The sequence below is a fragment of the Lynx canadensis genome, chromosome B4 (genome assembly GCF_007474595.2).
Source record: "Lynx canadensis isolate LIC74 chromosome B4, mLynCan4.pri.v2, whole genome shotgun sequence".
Classification (NCBI taxonomy): Eukaryota; Metazoa; Chordata; class Mammalia; order Carnivora; family Felidae; genus Lynx; species Lynx canadensis.
Genome location: NC_044309.1, coordinates 129436630 through 129460508, shown reverse-complemented (window position 1 = coordinate 129460508; position 23879 = coordinate 129436630). Strand labels below are relative to the sequence as shown.

Here is a 23879-nt window from a genome sequence, read left to right as displayed (position 1 = left end):
ACATAAAGGAATATCACTGTCCCAAGTCTCACTGAGTTGTATTATGGTTTATACACCCATTATTACCTTTCTAAAATCCTAAAACTTCTGAATTCTGATATGCCTTGGCCCCAGAGTTTTCAGATAAGGAATTAAAGACCTATATCCCAGAAAATAGAAGCTAAAGGCAGAGAGAGAGAAAATAAAAGAAAGCGATAAGAAAATTAAGAGGACCAATCCAGAATATCCAGTGTCTAATAATGCAAGTTCCAGAAGGATAACATGTATAGGGTTGGAGTCATCAGATAATTAAAAAAAACTTCTCGGGACTGAAGGACATTAATTTCCAACTTAAAAAAGACCACAGAATTACCAGCCAAATAGACTAAAATAAACCCACATTAAGCTTTCCTTCTTTCTCCTATGTTCATCTGTTTCTTAAATTCCACGTATGAGTGAAATCGTATGGTATTTGTCTTTCTCTGATTTATTTCACTTAGCATAATGCACTCTAGTTCCATCTGTGTCATTACAAATGGCAAGATTTCATTCTTTTTCATCACTAAGTAGTATTCCATTGTGTGTATGTGTATGTGTGTGTGTACGTGTGTACACATTACATCTTTCTTATTCCTTCATCGGTCGATGGACATTTGGGCTCTTTCCATAATTTAGCTATTGTTGATAGCGCTGCTATAAACATCGGGGTGCATGTGCCCCTTCAAATCAGTATTTTTATGTATTTTTGGTATCCCTTGGATAAATACTTAATAGTGCAATTGTTGGGTTATAGGGTAGTTCTATTTTTAACTTGCCGAAGAAACTCTACACTGTTTTCCAGAGTAGCTGTGCCAGTTTGCATTCCCACCAACAGTGTAAGAGGGTTCCCCTTTCCCCACAGCTTCACCAACATCTGTTGTTTCCTGAGTTGTTAATTTTAGCCATTCTGACTATCTCATTGTGGTGTTGATTTGTATTTTCCTGATGATGAGCAATGTTGAACATTTTTCATGTGTCTGTTAGCCCTATCTGTATGTCTTCTTTGAGGAAATGTCTGTTCATGTCTTCTGCCCATGTCTTTTTTTTTTTTTAATTTTTTTTAATGTTTATTTATTTTTGAGAGAGGCAGAGACAGAATGTGAGTGGGTTAGGGGCAGAGAGAGAGGGAGACACAACCCGAAGCAGGCTCCAGGCTCCGAGCCATCAGCACAGAGCCCAATGCGGGGCTCGAACTCACAGAGCTGTGAGATCATGACCTGAGCCGAAGTCAGATGCTTAATCGACTGAGCCACCCAGGCACCCTTCCTCTGCCCATGTCTTAACTGGATTATTTTTTGGGGTGTTAAGTTAGACAAGTTCTCTATAGATTTTTGGATACTATCCCTTTATCCAACATTCATAGGGGAAGGGAAGGAAAAATAAGATAACAGAGAGGGAGGCAAACCATAAGAGACTCTTAACTACAGAGAACGAACGAGGGTTGCTGGAGGGGAGGTTGGCAGAAGATGGGCTAAATGGGTGATAGGCATTAAGGAGGGCACCAGTTGGGATGAACACTGGGTTTTATGTGTAAGTTGTGAATCTCACTGGGTTCTACTTCTGAAACCAGTACTACACTATATGGTAACTAATGTGAATTTAAGTAAAATCTTGGGAAAAATAAATAAGCAGTCAATCAATCAGTCAACCAACCAGCCAGTCAACCCACCCACCCACCTTAAAGCATACCACTATGAAATGTTAGAACACTAGACACACTGGACAGGCTCCAAACCAAAGAGAATGGGGAGAAAGAACACCTTCGGATTTCTGAACAGCAGCACTGGAAACTACACAACAGTTGAGAGTTGCCTTCAGAGTTCTAAAGGAATTTTTTTCAACCTCCAATTCTATACCCAGTCAAACTATCATTAAAATGGGTTGATTCAGTAGATGTTCTCAGACGTGAATCAGATTCTCAAGAAATTTACTGTGCTGAATTAAGTTTTCTCTTTTCCTCTGCCTCCCTATCAGCCTCACATAGGCAAAAATAAGAAAGGAAGTCCTCTCAGAAAACAAAAGGAAAAATAAATTTTGAAGAAAATGGGTAATCCATAAATTTTATTCCTGAATTAATCAAAACCTTCCTTACTATCTTGGATTACGTGTTAAGTGTTATTCCCATAGAGACTTGGGCAGTAATACTTCATCTTGTATTGCCCACAACTCTCTTCCAGGCCATACCAGCACATTTGTTCACAGTGTATAGTAAGATTTATTTCCATTGTTTCATAGAGAAGTCAGAAAATCTGTTTCGCTGTTACAAGAATTTGAAAAGTGTGAGTTCATCAAACCAAAACGTTTTTAGTTCTCATTTGTAGATTGCGGCTTTGAGACTTAAAAATCTCACTCGCTCTTCGGTATAAAAAGCCCTGTGCTCCTGTGCGGTATATACAGACAGCCAGACCCCACTGGGGCAGCTGGGTTGTTTAAAGAGTAGATATGTAGACGATAGTCCCAGGAGGGTGCCAGCAGTGCTGCTGCCAGCCCTCGCTGTGAACTCTCAGGGCACAGACTCTAGCCCCTTCTGTTTTCATCCTCTGCCCGGTGAATAAATTAGGTCAGAAAATGACCACAGAAGGGAAGAACAGAACCTTGGGAGGTTGGTTGTACAGTCAAGAGAGCTGCTCAGTAGCTAACAGTAGAAAATAAAGCAAACTGGGGCACCTGGGTGGCTCAGTCGGTGAAGCGTCCGACTTCGGCTCAGGTCATGATCTCGCGGTCTGTGAGTTCGAGCCCCGCGTCGGGCTCTGGGCTGATGGCTCAGAGCCTGGAGCCTGCTTCCGATTCTGTGTCTCCTTCTCTCTCTGCCCCTCCCCCGTTCATGCTCTGTCTCTCTCTGTCTCAAAAATAAATAAACGTTAAAAAAATTTTTTTTAAAAAAGAAAATAAAGCAAACTAATGGTGTACACTGAGGTTTTTCTCAGAGCAGTTCAGTTGTCCACTTTTCACAAAGATACAGCCTAAAAAGTGTCACTTTTTCTCTCTGATTTGTCTGTTTCAACAATTAGTAGTTGATATTGAGGTAACTTAATGTTGAGGATGTCAAATGGGAAGTATCTGGCTTAATTACATTCAATGTACATTTCCTACTCCTCTGTCCACTGTCTACAGAAATCTGCTTTTCAGCCCCTTTGAGTATCAGTTTGGTAGTGTGCCTTTGCAGGTTTTCTTTCCTCTTGCCTTTACTCCCTTCGTGGGCTGACCTGCTTCTCTTCCCTCAAGATCGAGAATACGTGTCACTCTTGTATAGCTTTCCCTGTCTCTTACCCTCCTGCCTGCCTCTAGCCCCGAGGAAGTCTTGCTCCTCCAGGTGAGGGCGCTGAGAAAGAGAGTGGGATCCACAAGTGCTCTCCCTTCTAATGAGAAGAAGAGTGCAGGTGTCGTGCTGGCCAGGATGATACTTAGTACGTGAAAGTCCGCCACCTAGTTCTCAGGTCCTGCTCTGCCACTTAATGTGTGACCTTGGGCACCTACTTAATCTATCTATGCCTTACTTTCTGCCTCTGTCAATTGGGATAATAATAGTGCCTGCTGCATAGATTATTGTGAGGATTAGAAAAGACAGTACATGACATAGTAGTGAAGAGCATGTACTCGGGGGCCAAACTCCCTGTGTTTGAATCCCTAATCCACTGCTTAGGCGGTCTTTGTGTTTCTCAGATTCCTCATCTGAAAAGTGGGGTAAAAAAACGGCACCACCCAAAAAAATGCTTGGGTGGCTCAGTCAGTTGAGCATCTGACTTGATTTCGGCTCAGGTCATGATCCCAGGGTTATGGGATCGAGCCCCATGAGAGAAGATTCTCTCTCTCTCTCTCTCTCTCTCTCTCTCTCTCTCTCTCTCCCCCCCCCCTCTCCCTCTCCCTCTCCCTCTCCCCCCCTTCCTCTCCCTCCCTCCCTCCCCTCCCCCCCACTTGCACTCTTCCAGTCTCTCTCTCAAATTAAAAAAAAAAAAAAAAAAGGACCTCCTACATTCTCATGTTTACAAAAATTCCATGTTAGGGTTGTTGCAAGCATTACATGAATTAAAATACATAAAATGTAGGCCAGTGTCTGGCAAATAGTAAACACTATGTAAGTATTAACTATTGTTAAAAGGCTTATGGAAGAGTCTATCCTATAGTATGCACTCAAGAAATAGTTGCTATTTAACAAGGAGTTCCCATTTTTCAACAAAGTTCTGTAAGTGGAAAGCAGATTTAAAGAGAAGAAAGCAAATTAAAGCCACCATATAATGCCACTGCCTTCCACCAGGATAGTTACAATGAAAAGGACGATACTAAGCACAACTAGAATTTTTGCAGCTATCCACAGTTAGTATAAGTTAGTACAGCCACTTGGGAAAACGTGTGTTAAGGCTGAACTTACACGTGTCCTTAACCCAGCAAATCCTGGATGCATATGCACCCAACAGAAATGGGTGTTTGTGCGCACCAAAAGACAAGAATGTCACAAGAATATTTATAGGAACATTATCCTTAATAGCCAAAAACTGGAAGCAGCTCGAATAAGTCCTGTATGTTTATAAAATAGATGGATTATAATAATGTGTGTACGTGTATTACACAGAATAAACAAAGGCAAACAAAAGAGTACATTCTTTTTTTTTTTTTAATATGAAATTTATTGACAAATTGGTTTCCATACAACACCCAGTGCTCATCCCAAAAGGTGCCCTCCTCAATACCCATCACCCACCCTCCCCTCCCTCCCACCCCCCATCAACCCTCAGTTTGTTCTCAGTTTTTAACAGTCTCTTATGCTTTGGCTCTCTCCAAAAGAGTACATTCTGTGTAGTTCCTTTTCTTTCTTCTTTTCTCTTTTCTTTTGTCTCTTCTTTTGTCTTTTCCTTTCCTTTCCTTTCCTTTCCTTTCCTTTCCTTTCCTTTCCTTTCCTTTCCTTTCTTTTCCTCTTTTTTTTTCTTTCCTTTCCTTTCCTCTTTTTCTTTTTCCTTTCCTTTCCTTTCCTTTCCTCTCCTCTTTTCTTTTTCTTTCATTTTCTTTTCTTTTCTTTTTTCTTTTCTTTTCTTTCTTATCTTTCACAGCCAAACTAATCTATGGAGTTAGAAGTCAGGGCAGTGAGTCCCTTTCACAAGGGGACAGTGACTGGAATGCTCCTGGTGTTCTGTTGGCTTGATCTGGTTTGATGGTTACATGCTTGTATATTCTTTGTGAAATTTCATTCATGCTTATGATTTGTGCATTTGTATCTATGTATGTTAAACTTCAGTTTTAAAATTTATATTAAATCAGAAGACTTAAGAATTTTGGAAATGTTAATTTCTCAACTTGCCAAATGTCCCTGAAATTAAAGACTTTATATTTTTTTAAAATGTGGGTATGAACTACAAGGCCAGAAAATTATCCAGTCTGACCTCTAATCTTCTTCTTAAATTGTGTCTTCAAGGCTGTAAAAACTTTAAGTAACAAATACCTTGGGCAACCTACTTTGAAATAATCATTCATTTTCATTTCGTCTGCCACCTCACATATATATTACAGATTACCTGAATTACATGTAGATGTTATATATAAAACTTTGGTTTGGAGCTAGAGTCCATCTTTTCGGCTTTTATCAGAGTGAAACACTGAGACACCCTGCAGATAAGATCTGGTGGTTTTAAAGTTTGATTGAAGGGGCACCTGGGTGTCTCAGTCGGTTAAGCGTCCAACTTCAGCTCAGGTCATGATCTTGCAGTGCGTGAGTTCAAGCCCCATGTCGGGCTCTGTGCTGACGCTCAGAGCCTGGAGCCTGCTTTGGATTCTGTGTCTCCCTCTGTGCCCTTCCCCCACTCGTGCTTTGTCTCTCTCGCTCTCTCAAAAATAAATAAACATTAAAAAAAAGTTTTAAGTTTGATTGAAGACATAGTTTTATGGGCTCCAGCTGTGAGATGTAAGAGGCAAGTCTGAAGGTGCTTGAATGAGCATTAGTCGTAATTGATGCTCATGCTTATTGCTTTGGTGTCCGTGATGCCGTTTTAGCAACTTAGTGAATTTCATCTTTGAAATGGAATTTGTTTTGTTTAGTCTGCATTGTGCCCAGATTGGTGATTGAAAACCTTACACTTTCGCAGAACATTGCTTCATGGCTCTTCCCTTTTCTGCTATTTTTATATCACATGAATCATTGCACATTTAAGCCATCTGCAAGGCCTGAATGGAATGAGATAAAAGCTGCCATCACTTAGATTGACAGTCGAAAAGCTGGCATTTATTCCATGTTTATTCCTGATTATCTTTTATATTTTAAAGTCTCGAACTTCATTTCAAGTTGGTTGGTAATGTCCCTGAGCCAAAAGTATCTGTGATTCACAGTTTCTTTTACTTGAACATTGGGTCAAAGGGAGGGGATCTGTTCTGCGTCACTCAGAAGAATCTGTTAGGGACTCAGTTGTAACTCACTTGAGATAATAAGAACAGCGAGTTCCACTCTTGTTTTAAAAGTATGTTGGTTTCATCAGCACAGCGAGCCCTCCAGTTTGGCAGGCACTTCATAGGGAATAGTAAAAACACAAGGTTCCTAAATTGCCAGATGAATACTTCAGAATAAATGTGTTTTGAATACCTAGAATGTATCACACCCATTAGATAATGGTCACAAGTATTTCTCAGCATAGTCACTTTTTCAAGGATTTATCGGGGAAAAAATGTCTGGGGTGTTGCTTTAAAAGAGATTGAGGATTAAAAGTGCACACCACGCTTGTACACACTGACCTGGCGCTTACCCGCGTCTAGTAGGTTACGCAGGGCCCGCAAAGCCTGTCCCGGCAGATTTTGTATAGTGGGGCTTTGCTCTGGGCTGCAGGAGCTTGGGGTCCCTGTGCTGAGTCAGCTGGAATCACATGGATTAGGAGGAGCGTGCGGATTGGGTTCCTTCAGGTTGAAACCAAATGCCCACTGTCATTAGGTGTCTCCTCTTTGTGAATATTATGATGCTTATGTGACCCGGTAGTCATAAACTCTGGAACTCATAGAGGGAACGAAACATGAAAATACTCCCCTATTTCCTGAAACGATAGACCGTGATCACCTCAGCTAAGTATAACAGACTCTTCATTTTCAAAATGGAAAGATTTCAGACATGGAAAACTCTACTAAGAATCAAAGACTAATGGTACGGTTTTTATGTCTTTCCTACCTAACGGCTCTCCATGTGATCTTGGGCATTAGTATTTAGTATTTCTGTTTAGCATTTTGGTTTTCTCCCATTTCACTAATGTACTGTAAATACTCAAAAGACCTAAATTTTCTTTGTAAACTATAGCAGTTTGAACACAGGTAACATTTTGATTTGGTTTTTTTCCCCTCTGAAGGGACAACTTGTAATTTTTGCTTAAAGATTGTTTGAGAACAACCGGGGCTGGGAATGTTCATTATTTTACACAATTCTTGCGAAGTAATCGTATTTCTTTTCCACTCAACGTTGTCTGTTTCTTTGCTTAGCAGACAGAAGGGGGCGCACAGACAGACGGCCAGCAGTCACAGACACAAAGTAGTGAGAACTCAGAGAGCAAATCTACCCCGAAACGGCTGCATGTCTCTAATATTCCCTTCCGCTTCCGGGACCCCGACCTCCGACAGATGTTTGGGGTAAGTCTCTGAAGTCCCTTTGTGGGTTTAGCAATGACAATTTAATGTGATCCGCCAGGCGTGTTATAAGTCATCAGGACCTTAGGATAAGACTGCAGACAGATTGAGGTAAATCAGTGTTTCCATCAGTCTTCAGGAACTTCCGTCACCTAGTGCCATCACTCCTGTCATCCTAGACAATGGCTGTGCAGGTTCTCACATACACAAGGCGACCATGCAACCCGGTTTGCCCGGGACCAAGGGGTTTTGTGGGACATGAGCCATTCAGTATTAAAATCAGGAAAGAGACAGGAATCCTTACCTTTCAGAGTGTTACGAGCTCAACGACTTAATGTTTGGGAAGCAGAAAGTACCTATGTTTTGCTTTTACTTCCTTGCTCATAACTCAACAGCATCAAGACCAATGTCTAAAAATCAGGAGTAGGGGGTTAGTGTGCTCCCTCTGACGTGTTCTTCCAGCCACTCGCTTCCTCCCGGAATCGCCATCATGAAGACAAAGTAGAATAGCAAAGATTTCAGTTGTTGGAAAGTGAATGGCTGCTGGAAATCTTCGGGTTTTTTCTGGGCTCATGTGTTGTTGCCTGCTTTAATTCGAGCAGGCTCTTAACTTGACGTAGGAGTGAGAGATCATGGTTTAAAAAAAACCTTTGCTGTTGTAGCTGCACGGTGCTTTGGCAGAAAAGCAGGTGCCCCGCTTGAAGTCTCGGCTGTGGCCTCTTCGTGGTGACAAGACCCTGGAGCACAGTTTTGTCACTGACCGCTGAGTACCTGGAGTATTTTCTACACTGAAGCCAAGGCCAGCGTTGAGATTTAATAACGTTCTTGAAGTACTTGACGAACCTTTTTAGAGAAAATGGTAGCCAGCTGTTCATCTCCACAGAAAAGAGTGCAACAGAAACCATAAAGGGCAGCGTAAAGAATTTAGGTTATATTTAAGAGGAAGTTTCCCAGGAGTATGAGTTCTCTAGTGGACTCTACTGAAGGTTCTCTACTGAACAGAAATAATACGGAATCCTAGTCTCTGGAGATCGGTGAAAATGGAGTATATTCTCATGTGCTGCAAGCGTGTTTTCTTTGGAGTCAGAAAAATTGTATGCGTTAAAGGGCTGCCTAGGCCGGTTATCAGTGATTTCTTGAGATGTGTTATCCTATACGGCTGCTAGGTGCACGCACAAAAACTTCTCCCTGCAAGGGACACCTGCTCGGGTTGCTCGGTCTTCCCCTGCCTGGTTAACAGCTCTGTCTCGGGAGGACAGCACTGGTAAAGAGCAGGGACTCCATGCTCCATTTTCTTAGCTCTGCAGACTTGACGAATGGCTTCCCTCAGCCTTGTTTTCCTTAACCATTAAAGGAAGGCAGCCCTCGCCAGCAGGATTGTATAAGGACGCATTAGAAAATGTAAAAGGAAGCAAACTCTAAAACACCACTCAAATCTTAGTTTTTTGGATAGTCCTAGAAGTAAAATTAAATACCCTCCTACCCAAAATAAGACAGTTTCCTCTTTCCTTTATTTCCCTAATGTTCAATTAAGCGATGAAACTGGAATCGAGCCCAGAAGTGTTACTCTGGAAAACTTGGGCTCTTAGTACATGTTTTCTGATACAGATAGTAATGCTTCAACCCAATAAGAAAGCGTGATTTGTTTCGCTCTTTTCATTTTTTTCACACTTCCCAAAGTCTGATTCAAAATCCAGGCAACACTGGGCGCCCGGGTGGCTCAGTAGGTTAAGCCTCTGACTTCAGATCAGGTCATGATCTCATGGTCTGTGAGTTTGAGCCCCGCCTCGGGTTCTCTGCTGTCAGCACAGAGCATGTTTCAGATCTTCTGTCTTTTCTCCCTCCCTCTCCGTCTCGCGCATGTACATACACTCTCTCTTTCTCCTTTTCCAAATAAATAAACATTTTAAAATACGTATATTAACATCCAAGTGACATAGATAATTGGAGTCTAGGAGTCCAGTATTCAGAGGGAGGTGTGACCGAAAAGATACCTGGAGATTTATTGCACATCTCTCCCATCAGCTTATCCGAGTATTGACTACAACAGGTAGTCTTGTCAGCTGTATACTCTCCTCCACATAACGTCTGTGTTTTACGTACGCTCCCCTCCAGTCCCATTTAGGTAGCTAAACAGGTCTTTAGGCTTTGTGTTTTTAGTTTTGTTTCATTTCCCAAATGTTAAAATGTTTAAGGACCAAACAAAGCTATTACTTAAAATGCACTTGATAATGTTCATTGCCAAAATATTAAAATGGCAAATAAATGAAATCTGGTATAATGTCCACGAATGTTTAAGTACAATAGAAAACAGCGTGTAGTCTGTAGAAATGAGAACATAGGTACATACTTATTGGCTTGGACAACCGTTCATAGCATATTAACTTAAAAAATAAAAGTAATACGTGGAAACATTTCCTTAACAATATATGCCTGAGGAAAATCTGGGAAGGCTGTATACCAGCACGGTAAGATGGCAGGTTTACAGAGGGTCTGCATTTTGCTTTTCCTATTTTCCTTTTTATTTATCTGTACTTTCTGACCTTTTTTTTTCTTATAGTGAACATGGTTTGCTTTTATAAATTTAAAAAAAAATAGGAGAAGAAAAATAGCCTCCAATAGTATATCTTTCTACTTAGGATTTGCTTCTTAAAAACCGGGACATTTTGAAAAATTAAAGATGCGGTAGTTAGGAAAACCCCTAGTTCTTATCCTTGGAGAAGCATGTAATAGGGTAACACTGTGCATATCTTCTGGAAACAGCTTCTGCCATACAGAGGTGGATAATGCATGAGTGGGTGGCCTGAATAAAGAGTGGAAAGGAGACATCAGCTCAGTGATAAGGAAAAATCAGAACCCAGTATTGGGACCTACCAACAAATAGAAAGTAACATGGAAGTCATATAAGAAGTGAAAAGGAAAAGAAAAGAAAAAGAAAAAAAAGATTCCTTTTTCAGGAGAAAATACAGTGTGTGGGTAAAAAGCTGACCGTGAATAAATGTTTTTATTTTTGTCTCTGCAGCAGTTTGGCAAAATCCTAGATGTAGAAATAATCTTTAATGAACGTGGTTCTAAGGTAAGCTCCCTCTCCGCATTAAGTGTGCTTGGTTCCTTTGTAGTTTTGTTTTAAATAGTAAGTAACCAGAAAACTAAAGCTGTTTCTCAAGCCTACAGAAAGTATCCCAAGTTATCTGGCTTGGATTAGATTATCTCTAAAAATAAGCTACCACATGGCCAAACTTTATTCTAGTACTTCCTCTGGGGGAGTGAGGGGGGAGAGGAAGAGAAGTGTGGGGAGGAGGGCAGCGGTGAGGAGGGTCGGGGTAGGAGACACCAGCCCTTTATCAGACCGAAATTGCCCTAACCTGCTTATTTTTAAGGAAGAGAGAGAACACTCAAGTGAAATTCTGTATGAGAATTCTAGTGTGCATTCTACCAGAACAACCGGCTTTCAAAAATCAGACTTCAAAATGACAGACTTAGGACAAATGTGATATTTCAGCCATTTGGTTGGCTTCCTCTCTCTTTGGAATAAATTTGACAAGGCGTAAATATAGGGAGTAGTGACTCAGAAATTCGTGGTAAGCTGATTTCCCCCTTTGAGTTCTACCCAGATAGGCAAACTTTGGGATGTAGAACCCCTTTAGTGACAAATATAGTAAGTTCAGTTTTTTGCATAAGGATGACGTTAGTAACAGTGCACCATTCGATATAGGTACTCTCAATGTGTTCTGTAGGAGAACTGAACATTTTAGTACAAACTTGTTTCCCCCTCGTCATTTATTTACCATTTTAAATTTCCCAATCTATATGATGTAGAATTTCCATGCACTAAAATAAGCAGCAGTGATTTTAGGAATGAGGGAATGATGAAGTCTTACAGTGGTGTTGTGAAAAAATGTTTAATGAACTGAATTTCAGAAAGTTTCATTTGACAGTTTTCTTCCTCCTCAACAAGTGAAATGCACCCCACAGGCACAACCAACTGCGACCAAGCTTGTGAATATTTACGTTGCTTGTTCACTTCTACTTGCATTTTTAGGATAGAACAATCTTTGAGTTAATTTTTCATTTGTTTATCTCTTCCTGAACTTTGAAAATAGCCCCTGGCTATGGTTTTATCTCGAAGAATGTAACTTAAGTAAAGTTAAATAAAGCAAATAAATGAGTTAATATTTACCTCTTCAATTTCCTACTCCAAATCCACCGTACCTTGGGAATTAATAGCGTATATGTGCAGAGTCATATATATATACCCCTGCCCATCTAAACGAACACCAATGTATATACTGTTCTAATGCTCCTGATTATTATTCCGTGTATAGAACGCATCGACACTGGTAGTGTTTAATTCTGACTATAATTATTGTTAATCATTAAAGAGGTAATTATACTCTAAGCTTCCAGTTTTCAGTTAAAACAAAAAAGATTAATATGCCTATGCAGAACTTTCTCCAGCACTTAACTTGGTAAGTATTTTCAAAGTGAAATCTGTTCAACCTATAGCCAGTAAAACTGTTGATGCTTGTAATTTCTTCACAGTGGATTTCTATTCCTTTGTTGTATAGTTTGCTTGTATTTTTTGTGACCTTTTTAGATACAGGGTGGAAAAATGACAGTGGTTCAAATATGTATCATAAGTACGTGAAGATTATATGCCACGCTGCTTACCCAAAGTCGTAGTTTAAATGTTTGTAGTTTTAAGTGTATGCACTTAAACTGTTTCTAACTAGACTCCAACAACCTGAAGCCCAATATGATTTCATCAGGTATTGGGAACTTGCTCCTTACCAAGAAAATAATTTGATTGAATTCTTGTGAAGCAAAGGAAATTGATCTTTCTTAAGGCTTCTTTCATTGACTTCAAAGATTTGCCTACTACCCAAAATTGTTTAATTTACCCAATTCAATTGCTTCTCCCCTGTAATTTTCATTTTTAAAGGACACAAGCCTTCCTTTCTCTTTGGGGAATCTAAAAGCCTTCTCTCCGTTTGATGCTGTGTCCTCACTGCCCCTTTTTCTTTGGGCTGCTGAAGAGTAGACAGTGTACTTAATTGGTAATTGTTCTTAAAGCACAGAATGCACAACTGCCTGGGTCTGCCTTTAAGGACACTTACAAAACCTGTCTTCATCCTTTGCCCGACTTCTTAGCTGTCACCTAAAGTTCTTTGCTGCAGTAGGTTCCCCAGAACTGTTCAGAAACTTGTTAACAGAGATTTATTTTGGAGTCAAAACCTAGGTACCTCTTCCGGATCCACCTGACATAAATTAATGAGTACTTTTCTTTCTGTAAATAAAGTTTATTTTCTCATTTCCTTTTTGTTTGTGGTTGACTATAAAATTACAACATGCCTTGAAAGGAACCGGAGATAAGGAGATTTAAGTGGTCCTATTGTGCAGTTAAGAGTTGCTCAGTCTTTTTATGAGTGCTTTTCTGTACACAAATGAGCTTTATTAAATTTTTTTTTTTGAAGCAGTAAGGGAAAAACGAGTCACAAAATAATTCCGAGATAAGCGATACTTACATGTAAAACAGTTATCAGTGGAACAATTAAATAACCACAGGCCTCCAAAACAAAAAGCGACTCTTTACCCTATCTTCTTCTCTATAATGAGACTGTCAGCCTACGGTTTGAGAACATACCCATTTCCAGACATAAGTGAGCACTGCCGCGTTGCCTCGCCCATCCCCTCCCTGCCTTGTCAACATCCTACTTCTTCAGCTTGCCTGCAAACATGATTTCTTCGTTGTTGAGTATTTTCCTTTTTTCTTCTTCGACCTTCATATTCTGGATTGGTTTGCCTAGATTATGGAATGAACGTGTATCGCTTACATTCATACACGTACAGAAATATATGCATACATTATTTCACGTGATTTAAAAAAATATATATTTGTTAACTCCGTACTCCTTTGTAAACGCATAAAGTCAGCCGTATGTAATTTTCTGTGATTAACTGAAACAAAGGGGACTCTCCTTTGAAATCGTTCAATTAGGGTATATGGTAAAAATGCTACCCCTGCCCCAAAAATGAATACATTCAACTAGAATCTACAAAATGATTATACTGCTATGTATAACATTGTTGATTCTCCACATGTCACCAGTCATAACAAAGTATTACTTTGACAAACAGTAGAAACACGATATATTGGTAGAGTGGCCAGAGTTCTGGCTTATCTAGGATAGTCCCAGTCTATACTTGTTGTCTTCGTGTAATTATTACTAGTGTCCCCTTTCTCCCTCAGAGTGTTCCAGTTTGAACAACAAATCGTATTGCCCCTCCCCATATAGATTCTTCGAGTAACAGCTTTTAAAAAGCTCCCTTTTCAAAACCGTTATGAAGGAAAAACATGATTTTTAGTGACTAGATGAGAACAGACATAAATCATTAAGAGAGCATGGTGCTCACTACTATTCTCATGCCTTTTTTCTCACTCAATCTTAGAACTCTAAAGAACGCGTTGCATTCTTTAACCTGGCGTTGCGTTCTCTGCTGGATACTTTCAGTGACTGAGAACGTGTTGGTTTTCAAAAAAAATTGTTTTACGTTTTTATTTAAAGTACAGGTAGTTAGCACATAGTGTAATATTAGTGTCGGGTGTACAATACAGTGATTCAGCACTTCCACGGGTGCTCGTCACGACAGGTGCGCTCCTTAATCCCTGTCACCTGTTTCTCCCACCGCCCCCCTCCCCTGTGATAATCATCACTTTGTTCTTGATAGTTAAGAATCTCTTTCTTGATTTGTCTCTCTCTCTCCTTTTTTTCCCTTTGCTCCTTTGTTTCTCAAACTCCACATATGAGTGAGATCATATGGTATTTGTCTTTCTCTGACTTACTCAGACTTCCCACCATTCTGTTGGCTATCACCCAGCCCCGTAACAGTCTGTGATAATTACCAGGCTTATTAAGTAAAGAAATACACACATTCTAAAATTTTTTTTTTAATGTTTTTATTTATTTTTGAGACAGAGACAGAGCAAGAGCAGGGGAGGGGCAGAGAGAGAGGGAGACACAGAATCGGAAGCAGGCTCCAGGCTCTGAGCGGTCAGCACAGAGCCCAACACGGGGCTTGAACTCACGGACTGTGAGATCATGACCTGAGCTGAAGTCGGACGCCTAACTGACTGAACCACCCAGGCGCCCCAGAAATACACACATTCTAATGTTTATACTTTCCATAAAGTTTGGTCGGCATACTTTTGGTATAGTTGTGGCTTGAAGGGCCATGTGTCGTAACTGCTAAACGTAGGAGCTCTTTACTTGTACAAACAGTGCCAATTATTAAGTTCACTAAAGGACACAAAATAGAGCACAGCGACAATTACTGAGATTTCCAGCAAGTTTTTAGCTAACGTGTTCTCATTACTTCTCTCAGGTGGATTTCTGGAATGATGGATCTTGATTTGGGTTAGGCTTCGGTTTAGGCTGGAGTCAGGGAAGATAAAACCTCTAATCCCATCCCCAGACACAAGTAACGTGCTGTAATTTCTTGCCTGTTTCCCTGGATTTTAATTTCATGCAAAGGGAAATTATTCATTTCTTTCAAAATATGATCAAAAGACTGTCTTTGAAATTGTACTAACTAGGCCTTTGCTTTTCAGTAAAATTTGATAGGCGAAATGGTTTTCATTATACTTAAAACTGAGTTAACAGTGCATGTATTTCCAAAGGGCTTAGTTTGTTTTCTTTTGTTACCATCTTATGGGTTTTAGTTTTATTTTTCTTTCATTTATTTTTTTTAACTTCTGTGTTCTGGCCATACCCAGGAGAACGTCTGCTTTTGATTTCTCCCTTAAAACTTACATGGTAAATTTTTCTTTCTCATTCTTCTGAGATGGAAAAACTCAAAGACTATCCACATTTAAGAATATTTTGACAGTGCTCGTCCTGTGGCTTGTTATTTATTGCAGCCTGAGGCCAGGCTAAAAAGGTGGCAGTTACTCGGCTCCTGTCGGCCCTTGATGATAAGTGGGCGTGATAAGTGTTTGTCACGCTCAGCAGAAGTTTTGACCACAGCCATACTCCCTCCCTCCCGAGAAACATACCATTCCTCAGTTTTCAAAAGACAGCTAAGATAGCTGGTAAATCACTAATAGAACACTGATATATTTAAATTATTAACACAGAAAAACTTTGGGAACTGAGAGGTGTAGGTTATACAGGATAGAGCGTAGAGACCTGCGTCATCCCGCAGAAGTGGCCAGACTGAGCGCTTGGAACATGGCATCTAAATTCAGATCTGCTTTTAGTGTAGAATACACACTGCTCTCAAAGACTGACCAGAAAAAAAGGAATATTGAACATCTCCCTGATGTTTTTGTATTGATGTCATGTCGAAATGATAGCATGTTGCATATATGTTGTCTTGAATAAAAATACGTTACTGAAATTGCTTTCATATTTTTTTTTTTTTACTTTTTTAATGTGCCTAGGGGAGTATTTAGAATTACATATTGACTTGGGTTATATTTCTGTCTGATAGGACTGGTATAGACAAACATGTCAACATCATTTTTTTTTTTTAATTAAAAACAGAAGTCTACTAAAAGTTTACTTTTTGTTTATCTGGTTTCTGTCTTCTTAAACCTGAAGTATTCACTCTTGTGAAGAATTTGAGATTAAATCTCAGTTCGACTTTGTGGCTGTTCTGACTGGTCATTATGTGTTCCTGATTGATACATTATATAATCATTTTGAAGCTCTTCTAAGGAAGAAGTGTTAGGTTTAGACATAATTTTATTAAGTTTTTTCTTTTCAAAGCAAGAGACCCAAGACTTAATGTGAATTAGATTTCCGAGAATGAAGGGACATTAAAACATAATTTCATTTAAGCATATTTTCCTGTTAGTAATTTTGTAAGCCTGGATAATCTGTGAATATCTTTAGCTCAATTCCTGGCACATTTTCAAAACTGTGAAATTTTACTGAAGGAATGGTACGTTAAATTTTTTTCTCAAGCAGGGTGCCTGGATGGTTCAGTCGGTTAAACGTCCGACTTCGGCTCAGGTCATGATCTCACAGTTCGTGGGTTCGATCCCCATGTCACGCTCTGTGCTGACAGCACAGAGCCCATTTCCGATCCTCTGTCCCCTCTCTCTCTGCCCCTCCCCGACTCATGCTCTCTCAAAACTAAATAAACTTCTGAAAAGTTTTTTTCAAGCTTTGAGTTAACATCTTTGAAACCAAATTGTAGTTAAGTTGATGGAAAATCACCTCTCTAAAGTTTCAACATGAGAGGAAAGTATTAAAGAACAGTGCTCTAAAAATACTGTTTATACTTCTTACCTCCCTAATCACGGACTTCGGAGATGTATATTTCCTATTGCTTCTGAACAAAGTATCACAAAGTCTGTGACTTAAAAACACAGACATGTATTATCTTACGGTTCTGGAGGTCAAGGTGTTACAGGGCTGCATTCTTTCGGGCAGCTCTAAGGAATAATCCACTCCTTGCCTTTTCCAGCTTCTGGAGGCGACCCGCATTCCTTGACCTATAGCCCCACTTCGATCTTCAAAGCCAAAAATGGCCAGTCCGGTCTTTCTCAGGCTGCTACACTCTGTCTGATTCTGGCCCCCATCTTCCCCTCTTTAATTTAGAAGCACCCATTTAATTTAGTGATTACATTGGGCTCACCTGAATAATCCAGGATAATCTCCCTATCTCAAGATCATTAATTGAATCACATCTGCAAAATCCCTTTTGCCAGGTAAGGTAGTAACATTCACAGGTTCCAGGGATTAGGGCGTGGACGACTTTGGGGGGGCATTATTCTGCCTGCCACAAAGCCTGTTTATCTACAAAGGAAAGAAAGAAATCTTACCTCTGCTTCGTATCAGGGAGTCCCAAAGTATCAGCAAGACCTTCCTCCTCCTTTAGTCTAGGCAAAGATGCTCGTGAAGATTGCTTTATTTTTACATTTTTGGTATCTAGATGAGCGTTTCCTTTGGAATATAAGCACTTTTCTTTATAAGACATTTGAAAGTGAAGTTTTGTTCCAGAATATTAAAGTCCTTATTGAGAAAATCTTAACACAAGCAGACTTTGATGTTAAACGTTGTCATTTGCTGGCTGTAAAACGTCCGTGCTCGTGACACCACCCTGCGTTCTTGTGGATGTTATTACATCACAGGTGTCCCATCGACACAATACAGAGAGGAGGATCACAGAACACATTTAGCAATTAGATTTGAAAAAGGAAACTACAAGGATTTTAAGACTTGGGTCGTTTAGTTAATAGGATACTGAACTTTGGTTTCAAAGCTTAATTTCTCCTTTTCTTCCCATTAGCTGTAGGAAGAAGGCCTTGTTGATGCTTGGGTAACTTAACACGGTTTGACGGTCTTTCTTTATGTTAAAAGTAAAACCAACAGATTGGTCCTTTCTACCCCCTGGTTGTATTTAAAAGACAAGTCTGTGAGTGTGTGGGTGTGTAGATGCAGTCATAATGCTAACACTAAAAACCTAGGTAGTAGTCTCCACATCATCTGTTATCCGGCTACTAGGGTATAATTTATTAACTTAACCCAAGGCATATAATGTTTGAGACTCTGAGGATCCGTTGGAATACAGTTTTAATACTACTGCAGTGTGATAGAAAACCTCCTCACTGTGACCTTTCTTGCAAGGTTTTTTTTCTGTTGGAGGACTCTCCAGGATTGGAGAGCTGGCTTCCTGTGTTCAGCAGATGCCAGTGTGATGACAAACCGTGCTGTCACTTAGGAACTTGAGATCCAGCACGACACCTCCAGTTGTTGATGTGGCTATAACACATTTGTATCAAAATGTGTTTCTGAAAATGTGTTTCCATTAATATTTTCAGCATACTTACATCTTTAAGGAAAGTATTAATTAACCCCATAGTACCTCGGTACATAGAACGTTTTCTGTCAGCTCAGCTTTGCATTTTCTAGAGTATTTGAGTTGATATCCAAATTACAGGCAGAGATAATCCACTGGGATCCTCCGTGGATCGCCACCCAACCATATAATCAGAACGCAAAGTAATCAGAGCCTTCAAAATGACGGGAGTTGCTTTTGTGAAATCTTTTTTTTTTTTTTTAATTTTTTGACATATTTGTTTATTTTGAGAGAGAACAAGCCGGGGAAGAGCAGAGAGGGAGAGAGAACCCAAGCAGGCTCTGCATCATCCACGCAGAACCCGACACAGGGCTCAATCCCATGAACTGCGAGATCATGACTTGAGCGTAAATCAAGAGGCAGACACTTAACTGACTGAGCCACCCGGTGCCCCTGCTTTCGTAAAAATCTTACAGAATAATGCATACCATTTACCATCCCAGATAAGAACCTGTTTTATATGTATATGGAAATGCTCATCATGGAGAACAGCAGAGCTTCAGTAAAAATAAATAACAAATGAAGGGTTCCAGGTTGTCCTACCGTGGAATGTTCAAAGAATGCCAGAGGGACAGTGAAGCTATTGAGAAATTAGCACTTTCCCAAAAAATCCTAAGAATTTACTACTCACAGATGTAAATAGCTTGAGAGAAGGTGATAGTTACAGAGTGGAAAGATAAGGACAAAGTGCCTAGGAGGCAACGGATACAGTGCTTGATGAGAGAGTCACGTAAGTATATAGTGAATCCTGGTGATTTTGACGGAGAATTTTCAGATAAATGTGAACATAGGAGTAAGTGGGTTGACCCCCTGGCTCCTGGTTTGTCTACTTAATGAAGAAAAGCTCCATATAATTTATTTATGTACAGTGCACAAATAAATTAATTCTAACTCTGAGTAGCAGCTGCATTGCTGTTTTATGGTATTCTTTTCGTGGCGAATAGTGTACAACTGATGTCACTAACCTAGATCTCATTCCCACTGCCTTTTGATGATTCCTTTTTTCCCCTCTATACGGAAAATCACTAATACATTCAGTAGCAGATGTCAGCTTCAACAAATGTATAATTTAGGCAGATTTGGATAAGCTCTTTTCTGGAACTCAGCTGAACCTATTTTTACTCTGAGTGCCAGTCATAATTGACTGCCCCCTGCTTAGTGATATTTTCATTAGCTTAGATGAACACAGGTGCTCTCGTCTTCCACACCCAGTACCTACAGAATTGTAGACCAAGACTGTTTTTTCAATTATTCTGTCCCCAGAGGAATTGTGGTGATACAAGCAATAGGCAAAGTGGGGCTAGAATGATGAGCTCTCCTAAAAAAAAAATCTCTTTATACAGCGAATGCCCCTAAATATAAGGTTTCGTGTAGAAGCTGCTGGGGAATGGCAGACTTAATTATGTGATTTTGTTTTTAGTATTACATAAAGGGACGTGTGTATTAACAGCATGAATTGAAAGAGAAAGAACGCTTAAAAAAAAAAAAAAAAAAGTTCAGATTCTTGGTGAAATGGTTTGACCCGAGTAACTCTAAACCTTAATTTTGGTCTGGCCTCACATGCTTTATGTTTTACTTTATTATTGTTACTGTTGTTAATTACATTATCATTATTATTGTTGTTGTTGCCATTATTATTACTATTATTATTACTACTACTACTGCTACAGTTCTTTATTCTTTTATTGGATTTAATTTCCCTTCACAAAATATGCATGGGCCAAAAATGTGACTAGTACTGCCAATGTGGGTTTCATACTGTGATATTTTTTCTCTGTTTACCAAGAGATCAGTATTTCAATATAACGATACGCATGTTTTCCCCCCTTCTCCCGCTGCATGCAGGGATTCGGGTTCGTAACTTTCGAGAATAGTGCTGATGCAGACAGGGCCAGGGAGAAATTACACGGCACCGTGGTAGAGGGCCGTAAAATCGAGGTGCATGTCTTCAATAATTCAATTTCCGGTTTATATTTTTATTTCTCTCTTTCGTGTACTGCCCCCCTTATTTCACATTCGGAACCCTGTCTCGTTGTCTGTGTGTCTGCACACACGTGTATGTGTGTACGTGTCTCTCTGTCCTTCACCTTCTTGCACTAAAATGTGTACAAATAACCCTTCTACCCTCCTTCCCTCAGTTTTCAGTTGTGCAGGGGTTTTCATTTTGATTTACTTGTGTGCGTGTCTATGTGTTATTTGTTTTTCATTTACTTTTTTCCTCCGAAATGTTCATCCTTCTGCTCTCTTGATTTTTTTCCTTTGCTTCAGTTTGCGAGACTCCATGTGAATACCTGTGATCAGGCCAAAACGAAACTAACTTTGTAAATGTCTAAAAACAATCCAGCTTACGACATTGTGTCCTGTATTGAATCAAAGATCCAGCCAGTATCCCCTTGTCAGGAGGCCAGTTCGCCTCCATGTGCGTGTGATAAGGAATTTAGAAGACCTTAGAGGTTGTGGGGGCGGGGGAGAAAGAACCCAAATCTCATGGGGTTTTTGAATATATTTAATGTCAAGAATGTCAACCATGAATGGATAAAATCCTCCGACCGAGGCTTTGACGGCTGCCTGGCGAACGTGCTGTTCCGTGTTCGCATCAGCCACCTGGTGTTCACCAGCCCTTTTGAACAACGCAGTGAAGGTTAACTGGCCCCTTTCCCCTTGCCCAGTTTTTTAAAGTATTGAAATATAAAAGCCACCATTTTGAGTAAGATGTCTGCATATTTTGCTTTCTCCCTCCCTTTCCAATGGTTTAGCATTTAGGGCCCTTCACTTGACTCCCTCTTTCCATGGTAACTATACACAATGCTGGCGATGGTGCCCGTGGGCGGTAAGTGAAACAAAGCACTAGAGAAGAAGCTTTTTAAATTGTTAATTACAAAACAATTAAATAAGAAAGAAAAAGTCCATCTGCCATCTCACATTAACACTACAAAATGTGATTTGACTTGTTCCTCTCCCTTTTCCTTTCCCCTTTTTATTTTCAATGCTGTTGAGTAATGCCGCCTGGACTTTGGATGTACATATTGTTTGTAGCAGTCTGAGCTGTTTGATTACTGACGTCATGGTGATTTTTTTCCCCCTTGCACATCTTACTCAGAGTTCCTGAACTCCAAGTTTGGCTGGTTTTATTAATGCACTCCCTGCCCCTACTTCCTTTCCTCTTCCCCAGACCTCTGTTTGTAGCTCTGACTGTCCTCTCCTTGCCCTTGACAGCTCTCTTTCCTGCCCATGATACCCCTCCCCGCGCCCACTCTCTCTTTTCTTTCCCCCTCCCCTGCCTTGCTGTGTTCTCTCTCCCCGAGTTCGGCTCCCATCCTTCTCCCTCGGCCGCTCCCGCCCCTTCCCTCTGTTCCCTGCAGCTGTTGGGTCTTTGCTGACTGGTGGTTTCTGATTGGTTCTGGCCATTTTCCTGTTAGTGCTTGGGTGCTTTCTGCTGTAGCAGCTAGTGTCCGCTCTGACCCCCTTCTAATCCTTGTCTGTAAGAACCTCGCTCTTCACTCTCTCCCTTCTTTCCAAAACTGATTGTTTTTTCTTTCTTTTATTTGTGTGTGTGTGTTTTAACTGCATGCTCTCAGTCTCATCATTGTTGTATCCCATTCTTTCTTTTTAAATGTGAAATGTTTATATTATTTGGTGGCTCAAACTCGAGTAAATGGAGTTTCTTTTCCTCACAAAGGAAGATTACCACTATGCAAATCCGAAAAGACATCTCAAGATGTGTTTTGATTCCAGTTCCACCTAAAATTGGTCTCTCCATAACACAGATTTATCACCATCCAAACTTAACTGTAATGTAAATCCCCAGAGGCGAAGTAAGACGTTTCTGTTTGGTGTGTTTTGTAATTCTTTTGAAAGCTGGCCTGTTTAATGACCGGACGGCACGGTACACAGTCAGGTTCTGTGGTGACGTTGCACCCTCCTTGCAAGAGCTTTAAGCTGGTTCTGACACTGGGCTGCAGTTTTCTGGCTTCGAAGCTCCATTCGTCTCTTCCTCATCTTTGTAACATCTACTCACCCTAGCACTGAGAATGCTCTAAATTACGCAGTTCTGTAATGAGGGTGGACAGTACCATAAAACAAAAGAAGCATAAAAGAACTGAAGAAATAAGGCTTAAGTGCCTAATTTAAAAGCCTTCTGAAAACATTGTTCTTCAATGGATAGACCACATAGTCTAGAAAATTCAGAACGGTCCTGAAGCTGGTCAACATGGGCATCTAAGTTCTGATATCTTTTTTTTTGTAACTAACCTCAAACAGCAAAATCTTACACAAACATCAAAAGTGCTGAACATGAGAACGGGTGAAATCCACAGATTTATTTTCTTATCTTCCTGTAAATCTATTTCCTGGCCCATGTGGCAAGCCTCTGTTTTACTAATGAACTTCAAAGTTCACGTGCAAACAGAGTTGTTTCCAATTTACTTTTTTTCCATAATTCAGAGACTTCTCTATTTAAGAGATCTCCAAAGAACTTGGCAAATGTGTCTTTTCTTTGGAGTACTTAGTGGTAAAATAGCCCTAGTTTTCCATTTGGAGACTAAGAAACTGCATTTTACTCTTGTTAGCCTCATTTAATAAACACTGTAATTAAAATATGATATATTAATATTTTATATTGCTATATTAATTGTTGAAATCAATATTCTCTGAAATTTACATTTTATTAAACTGAGTGCTGTGTTACTGGATGAGCAACTCCGTGTTCCCTAACGTGGTCTCCTTTCTCCCTGCCCCTTCTTTCTCCTTTGTATTTTTAGGTGAATAATGCTACAGCACGCGTAATGACCAATAAGAAGATGGTCACACCATATGCAAATGGTAAGAGATTACGCATCATCTTCAGAAGGATGTCATTTGTTCTTGTATTAATACAGGAACTTTTTATACTCATCAAAGAATCTCAGTTTCAGTCTTCAGGCAGCTTAATGAACATGGAAGTATTTTCTTTACCTAGGAGAATAGTTTATTTCTGCAAATTAGCTTCTTTCCTTAGAACTAAGCTAAGTTTTTAAGTTATTAAGCTGTAATGGTCTCAGTAAAGTTCATCTGATGCACAGCGTGAACACATCATTTGAGGTTACCTGTTAACCCAATGGGGGATCCCACTAAGGCACCCTCACTTTTAGCTGCTGTAGTCGTTCGTGATATGTTAGGCTTGTCCGTAATAGGTGCCCACCACTGCTCACTTTCACTGCTGACTCCTGCCCGCTCCTGAGCATGAGTGGACTAATTCTTGACCCCTTGCCCTCCTTTTAAAGGTATGCTCTGAGAGGAAAAGTGGCGCACGTGCGCATTTTCTACTTTCTGTCCCGTGACCCCATGCTATATAGTGGGTTTCATAAATGTTTCTCATTGAGAAGGCAACATTGTGAATATTTTGCTTAACAAAAACAGAACCCTTCCAT

General features: G+C 40.0%; 1 protein-coding gene across 12 annotated transcripts in view; it reads left to right on the top strand.

The window, feature by feature from the left end:
* The window catches only part of RBFOX2 (RNA binding fox-1 homolog 2), a 216357-nt gene that overhangs the window by 171462 nt on the left and 21016 nt on the right, over positions 1-23879 (top strand). For 8 of the 12 annotated variants that reach the window (XM_030320509.1, XM_030320512.1, XM_030320514.1 and 5 more), the window contains 4 exons: positions 7462-7608; positions 10628-10681; positions 20317-20409; positions 23232-23292. In XM_030320509.1, the coding sequence (XP_030176369.1) occupies positions 7462-7608; positions 10628-10681; positions 20317-20409; positions 23232-23292 (355 nt within the window). The remainder of the gene's footprint in view (positions 1-7461; positions 7609-10627; positions 10682-20316; positions 20410-23231; positions 23293-23879) is intronic. The other 4 variants (XM_030320513.1, XM_030320511.1, XM_030320516.1 and 1 more) reach the window with 1 other exon arrangement.